At 48.9% G+C, this 11,126-nt stretch overlaps 1 protein-coding gene across 1 annotated transcript; it reads right to left on the bottom strand.

Annotated features, from left to right (window-relative positions):
- Window positions 1-9,240: 9,240 nt before the first annotated feature.
- On the bottom strand, window positions 9,241-10,072 carry LOC124690541 (uncharacterized methyltransferase At2g41040, chloroplastic-like; the record flags this gene model as incomplete). Its single annotated transcript, XM_047223914.1, has 3 exons — window positions 9,241-9,414; window positions 9,637-9,859; window positions 9,948-10,072. Coding segments are annotated over 3 exons (522 nt in total), but the record flags the coding sequence as incomplete, so codon positions are not given.
- Window positions 10,073-11,126: the final 1,054 nt, after the last annotated feature.

The following is an 11,126-nucleotide window of genomic DNA, read 5'->3' as shown; positions in this document are numbered from 1 at the left end:
GGCCCGTTCAATTAAATGGAGTAAATCTACCGACATAAAGAAAACGAAAATACGAATCGAATAGCGCGTTCCGGTATACTACTAGTAAAGGAATACGATTAATGGGTTTGTAATATAAGACGCATTTTAGTCACTAATATCACTTTCTTTAAAAAACATTGTAACGGATAAGTTAAATCATTTAAAGTTTGACCAAAATGTAAAGGTCAAGAGAGCCATTAACCCCGCATATACTCGGTTCTAAGGGCTCGGTTTCCAATTTACCACATACACGTGTATCGGTGGGAGGACATTTCAACTCCTCTTTTAGCCGCACACGTGTCATCGCCAATCTCCTCATCCCTGTGTTGTGCTTCCTTCTCGTGTCACACGTTCGTTACCATGGACCCCGTCATCTTTCCTACGGGGTCGATCACATGTTCGAGGAGTCCCAATATGTGCCTCTTGATGCTCCCCAGTGATATCTTCGATCTAAATTACGGATTGTAATATTATAGTTTTTTTTCTATAGACATAGGTTTATCGAATCCATGGAAATTTGCTTTCGGTGTAGGATCACTTGGACAAGATTTCTAGTTTTCGCTTAACTTTTGCTTTACATGACCAACGATTTTCTTGTGTTATTTCTATATCAGTGGTTTGGAGATATGTCAGGGCTTAAGGTTTTCATCTGTAGTTGTGCATCGGTAAATAGGATTCAAAGTTAAAATGAAGCTCAGATGTGTCAATATATTGAACTAAATATGCAGCATATAATATGGGTGGTGCGTCCTAAAAACACCATAATAGAAATTGCCCTTCTCTACAAAATAAACTCAACCTAATAGAAATAAATACACTAATGTTGATCAAACGGGTCTAGGGGTGTAAACGGATCGGATCGGATTTTTCTCGTACCATATCCTTTACCATATATTTTTCTTGGATCCGGATAGGAGCGGATATTGATCGATTTCGGATTCGAATGCGGATATATCGGACTGCGGATTCGAATCGGAAACGGAGCGAACTCGGTACGGAAACAAACATAGTCGGATATATGCTTTCATCGGTAGATAGTTGTAGCTCTTGCAAATCTTGAGAGAGATTTAAAATTTTAGTCTTGCATTGTTAAAAAAAAGAACACAATTTACATTAGAACTTAAGAATTGATAGAATTTAGAGCTAAACATGCTCACCAAATGAATTTGGAACGGATCATGATCTATTAGTCATATAGGTTTAACTTATCATCTTTATAAGGTAAGATCATGCATTAGACATGATCCACTTATTCCTCATTAATCACTTCTTTATTATACCTCTAATCACACTCATCTAGAGTCTTAGGGTTTATGATCATTACCCAATTTGTAATGATCACTATTAATGAGGAATAAGTGGATCATGTCTAATGCATGATCTTACCTTATAAATTTAGATGATAAGTTAAACCTATATGACCTGCTCGGGGCCAACCGAGCGCGCGTGATCGGCGTGCTGCTCTTCTTTTGTCTTCATTTCCAGGTTACCCTGGCAATGAGCCGAGCCATCATCAGAGAATACTGCAGTTCAATGTTCATGATTATTGTACTGTACATAGAAAAGAACAACGTTCTTTTTTTTAAAGTGGTTGCATATTACTTAAACATCATCGTTTGGATTACAATCACTCAAAGTCGAACACTACAGCCCAAGGCGCTGACGGCCAAAAGTTGGAGCCGTCGGCGTATGGCCCGGCTAGGGCAGCCCGCCAAAGCCGTCGGTGTAGCAACATTCTCGGCGTAGGCAACGCTATGCCGACGACTACCCTTAGCATACTCTGGGTCGTCCGCGTAGGTCTAGACACGCGCCCCTCTAAAGCCAGGCTTTGACGGCGTTACCACCGCATTAGAGCTATGCCGAGATCTGCCCTCGGCATAGCCTCTTCCCCCCCCCCCTCCCCTTTTTAATATACGCTGACGGTCACTCTCAGGGTAGCTTTCAACTTTTTTTTACTACACACCCTTCCTTCCCGTGGATCGCTTTTTTAAGTTTCAACTGAATGGCAGAAAATAATTTAAAGAATTCAAAATGATCGTGGGAAAAAGTTACATCCGAATTCACCGGGGTTTACCCAGTTTTTAGATTCTCAAAATTCCAAATGGAAATATGAAAGAAGATTTTTTATTTTTTTAAAAAAATATAAATTAATAATTGTATTCTGTGCACAAATATTATTATTACTTAACCATCGATGTTTATTTAAATAAATGTTTAAAATTCAAAATAATATATAGTTGTGGTATCACGATCTAAGGGTTAATAGGATTGATATGGTAGTATTATCAACAATGTTTCGTTTATTTCATGGAAGGACCAAATTGGGGTTTGACCATGAGTGTAAATTGACCTAAGATTAAGTGTAATTAGAGTTAAAATGATTCATGTGAGAGACTGAATTTTTTTAAAGTTAACGGACGGCGTGGCCTTTGCCAAGGGTCTATATGCCGATGGCCACAGTCGGCGTATACGGGCTACACCGAGGGCCGAGTCTACGCCGACGGCCCACGAGGCCCTGCCAAAGAGGACCTTCACCGAGGGCTGCCCTCGGCGTATACGGGCTACACCGAAGGCCGAGTCTACGCCGACAGCCCACGAGGCTCTGCCAAAGGGGACCTTCGCCGAGGGCTGCCCTCGGCGTAGCCTACACCAACAGCCCAATGTGGCTACGCCGAGGGCTTCCAGCCATCGGCATCTTGTGCCATTCCTGTAGTGGACTTTGTAACACATCCCCACACACATCTCTACGAGCCAGTTGGCACAAGTCATGAGCCACAAAATTACAAATTTATTAATCTTAACAACATAGACTAGACGGGCAGAAGGTTTCTTGAGGAGAAATTCTTTAGCAATCATGCTGGCTTCAGATCTATCTATGGCTCCTCCGCTCAAAGCCTGAACAATAGAAGCACAGTCCATTTCAATAACAATGTTTTGATTAGAGTTATTCAGAGCCAACTCTAATCCCTGCAGGCAAGCGATGGCCTCACCCATTGCAGTTGTTTGATAGTGAGTTATTATGTTCCACGCTGAACACAGAAATGCACCATTGTGATCCCGAATGATAGCTCCCCAAGAACCTTTCTTCTCCTCTAATAGAAAACTGGCATCTACATTACATTTTACCCAACCTATCTCCGGTTTCCTCTAGTACTCTTCCTTGCCTTTTTCCTTTAAGGTTGAAACATCACTTTTTAGTTTACAATCCAATTGGCAGCTGGGGCTTTTCCTTTCCTATCCTTAACAACATTCCCTTTAGCTGATCCCAGCAAGGTGCAAAGATAATTTTGCAAGAACCTAGAGGAGTTCACAATAGAAGAATCTCCCTTCCCGAAAATAATATCATTTCGGTGATGCCAAGATCTCCACCAAATAAACATCAATTTGTCCCTCATTTATGGGGCTACTTTATCAATTAATACCAGCACCCAATCATCACCTGGAAAAGTAAGATCAGCTTCTGATGGTAGCTTCCAATCTTTTGCTAGAGCTTGTCTCAGCTCTTTTGATTTTGTGCACATCATTGTTGCATGATAACCTGTCCCAGCTTCCATTCCGCAGATATTGCGTATGGGCAGAAGGTTAGGCAGCCGTTTACATCTATTAACCTGTACAGCAAGATTGTTAGTAGCCAGCTTCCAAGTAAAAATCTTAACTTCGGGAGGAGTCTTCGAAGCCCAGATGGTTTTCCACAAACCTCTATCACCTTACAGATTAGAACTAGAGTTTGGAGGAGATCCATTCCGCAGGTCTAAAGCAAGATTGTAGGCACTTCGAAAAGTAAACATACCATGTTTCTCACGCATCCAGGAAATAAAATCTTCCTGGTCATACTTTGGAAGCCGAATTTTGCAGATGTAATCTGCATCATAAGGCATAAAAAAATTTCTAACTGAAGTTCTGAAGTTGTACCAGATGGAATAATAGAGTATACAATCAAATGTTGTCCAATTAGATGTTGAACACATAGATCGTACTATTTTTTGGTATTTGACTAAATCAAACCACTAGCTGCCACAAACAATTCAGTGGATGTTGCAACGCTCAAGAATTCAAGAAAATCTCAAAGGAAACAAGAACGAAAGCTCACTTGTTTAGGGGGTATTGTCTTGCTTGATGTTGTTAGATGTATATATTTGTCTATTGTAGTTTCCCCATATGTTAGGGGGCTTTCTGCATATGTGCACCTGTACATGTACTATATATTGTGGCCTTTGGCCCCCTGATAATACAACAAGCATATTGCTCTAACATGGTATCAGAGCCGAAATTGGTTCTGTAAATTTCCCGGCCGACGTCGCTTGTCCGTCTTGCCGTCCGTCTACTTTTCTCTCCGTCGCCCGCTGCTTCTCATCGTCGATCGACTGCTCGCTCGCCGATTCCTTCGCCCGATTCTCCCGCTCTGCCGGATCGATCTCTGCTCGGCAGGCCGCCTCCCGATTCTCCAGATCACCGTTCGTCTCCGTCGCCCGCTGCTTCTTCTCATCCTCGATCTCCAGGCGCCCGTCTGCTTCGTTCCCGCGTGAGGCCCGCCTCCATCGCATCCTTCCCGCGTGAGGCCAGCCTCCATCGCGTCCTGCTCCCTGCAATCTTGTTGTTGTTCCCTGCTCCCGATTCCGTCGCCCGCCTCCCGCCGCTCTACTTCCGCCCGCTCAACGCCCCCTGGCCGATCCGCCCGCCGTTCTGCTTCCGCGTGCCCAACGCCCCCTGGCCGATCCGCCCGCCGTTCTGGCTGCTGATTTCCCTGCACCCGCTCCCTGCTCTCCAATCGGCCTGCGCGTGCTGCTGAGATAGCGCGTGCTGCTGAGATCGATCACCTTCCGCGTGGCGTTGACTTCCCGATTCCGTCGCCCGCCTCCCGATCAATCTCCGTTCGGACGCCTCTGCTCGGCCCATCCCGCTCGGCGCCTGCTCCCGATCTTCTGCCGCTCGATCTCCAGGCCCTCCGCCCGACGCCCGTCAGTCTGTGCTCTCGAGGCCCCGTGCCGCCGGCTTGGCCTGCTCTCCGCGTCGCCAGATTGGGCCGCTCCTGATTGGCCCGTTCCCAGCAGTTGATTTCGTCTGTAACAAAAAAAAATCAAAAAAAAATGAAAAAAATTCAAAAAAAAAAAATAGAAAAAGAAATACTGTTGTCGGCTGTTGATATCCAATGTCTTCCTCCGCTGATCCCGCCTTATCTTTGGGCCTCCCTTCGGTACTTGGTCTTTGTCCGCTGCCTTCGTGTATGACGGCTAGCCATTCTTCGTCGCCGTTTGCGGCCTCTTCACGCGGCTCTGTCCGCGCTTCACCGACTCCGTCTACGTCGGCTCGCCGCTCTACACCGATTTTCGCGGCCTCTTCACGCGGCTCTCCTCGGCCTGCCGCTCTACATCGACTTTTGCGGTCTCTTCATGCGGCTCTGCCCGCGCTTCGCCGACTTCGACTACGTCGGCCTGCCGCTCTACATCGACTTTCGCGACCTCTTCACGTGGTTATGACCGCGCTTTGCCGACTCTGTCTTCATCGGCGTGTTGCTCTCCGTCGCCCCCTTTGGTGGCCTCTGTGCGTGTGGGTGATAGATCCTCGTCGGCACCTGATTATACGTCCACCTCTCCAGTCGCGCCCCTCTCTGCGCATGAGATAGCGCAACTTCACCGCATGCTTGATGCTTGGGATTCCAGTTTACGTCAGCAGCCTCGCGGTCCGAGTCTCCGCTCTCGTCCTCATTGCACCTACTGTGGCAAGGTTGGCCACACTTCCTCCACCTGTTGGACGCGGGATCCCAGTTTACGTCAGCAGTTCCAGGATCGTCAGCAGGCTGGCTCTTCAGGATCTTCTGCAGTTGCACTCTCTGATCAGGACATTCTCAGGGGTCTTCGTGGTCTGCTCGCTACTACAGACTCTTCCTCGCCGGGCGCTGCTGGTTCTGTGACTGGCTCTTCTGGCATTGCGCGACCACTAGTTTCTACACAGTCAGGTACGTTCCCGTGGTATCTGGATTCTGGAGCTTCCTTTCATATGACCTCTGAGTCTTCTATTCTGTCTGCTCTTCGGTCTCTTATTTCTCCTGTCCGTGTTGTCACGGCTGATGGTACCTCTATTCCTGTTTCTAGTAGAGGCACCCTTTCTACTTCCTCTTTCTCTCGTCCCCGATGTTTCTCATGTTCCTCGCCTTCGGATGAACCTTTTCTCTGCTAGTCAGCTCACCGATTCCGGTTGTCGCGTCATTCTTGACGCCGAGTCTTGTGCGGTTCGGGATCGTCGCACACGAGCCCCGGTTGGAGCCGGCCCTCGTAGCCGTAAGTCTCCGGGGCTTTGGGAGTCGAGCGGCTTCGTGTTCCTTCCGCTGCCACTCCATCTGCCGGTTCTCCCCCGGTTGTTGCCTCCGTCACCGGCTCTTTTCAGCGAGTGGCATCATCGTCTTGGTCACCTTTGTGACTCTCGCCTCGTCGTCTTTGGTTCATCGTGGCCTTCGGGGTCCGTCTCCGGAGATGGGTCGTTACACTGTCAGGGTTGTAGGTTAGGCAAACAGATTCAACTTCCTTATCCTACTAGTGTGTCTGTCTCTCAGCGACCGTTCGATTTAGTCCATTCAGATGTTTGGGGTCCGGCTCCCTTCGCTTTGAAGGGGGGCCACCGATACTATATCTTATTCATTGATGATTTTTCACGGTACACTTGGGTGTTTTTCATGCACTCTCGCAGTGAGGTGCTTTCTATTTATCAGCGTTTTGCGGCCATGGTCCGCACTCAGTTTTCCTCACCCATTCGCGTGTTCCGTGCTGGTTCTCGCCGGTGAGTATATCTCCCAAGCACCTTCGTGGTGTCCTTGCCGAGGAGGGCACCCTCGCTCGCTTTTCTTGTCCCGGCGCGCATGCTCAAAATGGCGTCGCCGAGCGTAAGCATCGTCATCTTCTTGAGACCACCCGTGCTATGATGATTGCTTCTTCTCTTCCGCCACATTTACGGGCCGAGGCTGTTGCTACGTCGGCCCACCTCATTAACATTCAGCCTTCCGCTGCTCTACAGGGTGGCATTCCTCTCGAGCGTCTCTCTGGTGTTTCTCCAGACTACTCGACTCTCCGTTCATTTGGTTGCGTCTGATATGTCCTTCTGCCTCCTCGCGAACGCACCAAACTGACCGCTCAGTCTGTTGAGTGTGTTTTTCTCGGATACAGTGATGAGCATAAGGGCTATCGCTGTTGGGACCCTGTTGGTCGTCGGATGCGCATCTCTCGTGACGTCACGTTTGATGAGACGCGTCCCTTCTATCCTCGCCCCACCTCGGGTACTTACCCGGTGGATGATATCTCTTTTCTTCTTTTTCCGGATGCACCCCCTGCTGTCCCTCCTCCCCTCTCTCCTACTTCGATGCGCCCCTTCGGCGCCATCCTCTCGTTCGTCTAGTCCTCCCGGTACTCCTCGTTCTCCGGCTTCGGCTCCTTCCGATGCTTTGTTCCTTCTTCTTCGATGATGACTTGTCTTCGCGAGATGAGCTTCCCCCTTCACGGCCCGTTCGTCGGCGTCGTGCTCCAGCTCGTTACTCTCCTAGTCGGTATGGTCTCTCCGTCGTTTCGAGCCGACTTCTTATCGGGATGCCGAGCGTCATCCTGAATGGCAGCTTGCCATGGCTGAGGAGATCGCTGCGCTTGAGCGCACTGGCACTTGGGATCTTGTTTCTCCCCCTTCTGGTGTTCGTCCTATCATGTGTAAGTGGGTCTATAAAATTAAGACTCGCTCTGATGAATCTCTTGAGCGCTATAAAGCGCGTCTTGTGGCTCGTGGCTTTCAGCACGAGCACGGCCGTGACTATGATGAGACTTTTGCCCCTGTGGCTCATATGACTACTGTGCGTACTCTTCTTGCTGTTGCTTCTGTTCGTCGCTGGTCTGTCTCCCAGCTTGATGTTCAGAATGCTTTTCTTAATGGCGAGTTGAGTGAGGAAGTTTACATGCAGCCTCCTCCTGGGTATTCTGTTCCCGATGGGATGGTTTGTCATCTTCGACGTTCTCTCTATGGTCTCAAACAGGCCCCTCGTGCCTGGTTTGAGCGCTTCGCCTCTGTGGTGACTGCTGTTGGTTTCTCTCCTAGTCTTCATGATCCAGCACTTTTCGTTCACACTTCTCCTCGTGAACGTACTCTTCTTCTTCTCTATGTTGATGATTTGATCATTACTGGTGATGATCCCGAGTATATTGCATTCGTCAAGGCTCGTCTTCGTGATCAGTTTCTTATGACTGATCTTGGTCATCTTCGCTATTTTCTTGGCATTGAGGTTTCCTCCACCTCGGTGGCTTTTCTATCTCTCGGGAAAAGTACATTCGGGATCTTCTTGCTCGTGCTTGCTCATGGGGATGAGCGCACGGTCGATACTCCTATGGAGCTTAATGTTAAGCTTCGTCCTACCGATGGTGATCCTCTTCCTGATCCCACCCGTTATCGCCATCTTGTTGGGAGTCTTGTTTATCTTGCTGTCACTCGTCCTGATATTTCTTATCCTGTTCATATTCCGAGTCAGTTTGTCTCAGCTCCTACCACTGTTCACTATAGTCATCTCCTCCTTGTTCTTCGTTATCTTCGTGGCACGATCACTCGTCGCCTTTTCTTTCCCCGTTCCAGCTCTCTCCAGCTCTAGTGCTATTCGGATGCTACGTGGGCGAGTGATCCTACGGATCGTCGTTCGCTTCTATGCTTACTGTGTGTTTCTTGGTGGTTCGCTTGTTGCTTGGAAGACGAAGAAACAGGTCGCAGTTTTCCGTTCGAGTGTTGAGGCTGAGTTGCGGGCTATGGCTTTGTTGATTGCTGAGGTGACTTGGTTACGGTGGTTGCTTGCAGATTTTGGGGTCTCTGTTACGACACCCACTCCACTTTTGTCTGACAGTACAGGTACTATTAGTGTTGCACGTGCTCCGGTCAAGCATAAGCTGATCAAGCATATCGGTGTTGATGCTTTTTACACACGTGCACAGGTATAGGATGATGTTGTTGCGGTTCATTATGTGCCTTCAGATTTGCTGTTGGCGGATTTCTTTACGAAGGCACAGACTCGAACGCAACATGATTTCTTACTCTCCAAACTCAGTGTTGTGGATCCACCATGAGTTTGAGGGGGGTGTTAGATGTATATATTTGTCTATTGTAGTTTCCCCATATGTTAGGGCGCTTTCTGCATATGTGCACATGTACATGTACTATATATTGTGGTCTTTGGCCCCCTGATAATACAACAAGCATATTGCTCTAACAGATGTAATCATAGCATTGGCGGAGCATATTCTCAGAAAAGTCCAGAGCAATCCCTGATGAGTATGCCCCAGACGTTGCGAACTTCCTTGCAAACAAGCCACTGCCGCAGCTGACATCAACGAGTATACCACCAGCAACTGGATGGAAATAATATTGAGCCATTTGGAACTGATAAAGTAAAAGCATCTCAAAATTATATACATACAAATCTGAATATTTTCTTAGCAAGAAAGATGGTGATAATTTTTTTTGTTGCAACACAAAAACATGAAGCAGCAAATACTGGCCGGCCACAGATGTATGATTTTGCAGGCCAGGTAAGTAAGAACTCACTGAGCAGTACAGGCTTAACGCTATGGAATTGAAGAATGAGGTGGCCTAGAAATGCACCTCTTCATCACGACCAGGGAAGCCACTCCGGTTGAAGTTCTGACGCCATCCTCTCCCGTAAAGAAATGAAACGAGCGGGCTCCTGAACAGCTCAGTTCTAGCAGGCTTCAGCTCGCTGTATTCTTTTGTTCCTGAAGTGACTGTGAGATCCAAGAAAATATCTTTGCTGGTGTATGACTTGTTGCATTTTGAACACTTGAATCCGGTCTTATAAATTGCAGACCTGGGACATGCATAAATCAAAAGCAACATCACTTCTAATTCATCCAAGACATATGCATGAGAGATCAAGGTCATGGAGTTAGACATACAAGTTCATACCTGGCGGCCCTTTCCTTATCAGTGGTTCATAGCAAACAGGACACGCGAACACCTCAGTCTTTGAAACGTCATTCTGCTCAGTTTTGATATCCCGAATCTTTTTACGTAACGAGCATCAGTTTTACACAAAAGGAATAGAGTTCCACCTCAGGATAACATCAATCAGGTAGCACCCAAAACATTCATTAAACAAACTGCTTCATGTCCCAAGCATACATGCGCACCTTCTCATGAAGATTGGCTCTCGAGTGTGGGTATTGCAGAGATCAGGCATCCGTACATGTAATGTAAGGCGATCGAAATTCAGACGTCGGCAGCTCACTATGAGCACCTTGTTAGCGAGTTTAGCTGTTGAGTGTTACTATAAGCTGTCTCGCAGTTTTCAGGCATCCTATACATGTAAAGACAACAGCTTGACCTCTTGCGTCGCTCCGGCGAGCGGCCAGGAGGAAACCCTAGCCGCCGCCTTGCGCCCCCCACCCCCTCCCTCCCCTCCCCTCGCTGCCGCCAGGCGTGCTGGCGGGCGAACCCCGGCCAGCGTAGGTGGCGGCGGGGCTCTCTCCCACCGCTCGGTGGCGACGGCGCGGGATGTCGGCGTCGAGCGGTGTTGTCGTGCTAGCATAGGGCGCGGCGACGAGCACAGGCGGCAGAGCTGCGGGTGTTGGGCGGTGGCGTGGTGGGCCTCGAGGTGCTGCTGCTAGCGCTCAGGTCAGCGGTGGCCGTGGCTCCCAGATCTTGTTCGTCCTAGCTCGTTGGGTGGATTCCGGCGTCTCCTGCCTCGGTGGTAGGGCGCCCACCCCCAGGCCTCGGTGTACTTCCATCTCAATGATAGTGGACGTGGGCCAGTACTCTCGCTAGCCGGCGTGGTGTCACGCAGCGGTGTGCCTGCTTGCAGCATGCCGTCCTCTAGTGGTTAGTGGCGTGGCTGCGAGGGAAGTCGCCTCTTTCTAAGCCATCATCATGCAGCGGTGTGCCGTTGGGGCTGGCGAGCGCCATGGTTACGCAGTGGTGGCCATGGTGGCGACACGCTTCCCGCCTAGGGGGCCGTCGTGGCTGGGTATCGAGCCCCTCTGTCCTTCCATCTGTGGAGGAGGACGCTGCTTCCTTCTGTACCGGTGTGCCCTATGGTTCTGCAGATGGCGGCCATGGGTGTGGTCTCCCCTACAATG

Source organism: Lolium rigidum, chromosome 2 (assembly GCF_022539505.1).
Source record: "Lolium rigidum isolate FL_2022 chromosome 2, APGP_CSIRO_Lrig_0.1, whole genome shotgun sequence".
In the NCBI taxonomy this organism is placed as follows: Eukaryota; Viridiplantae; Streptophyta; class Magnoliopsida; order Poales; family Poaceae; genus Lolium; species Lolium rigidum.
This window is presented reverse-complemented; position numbering and strand designations above follow the sequence as displayed.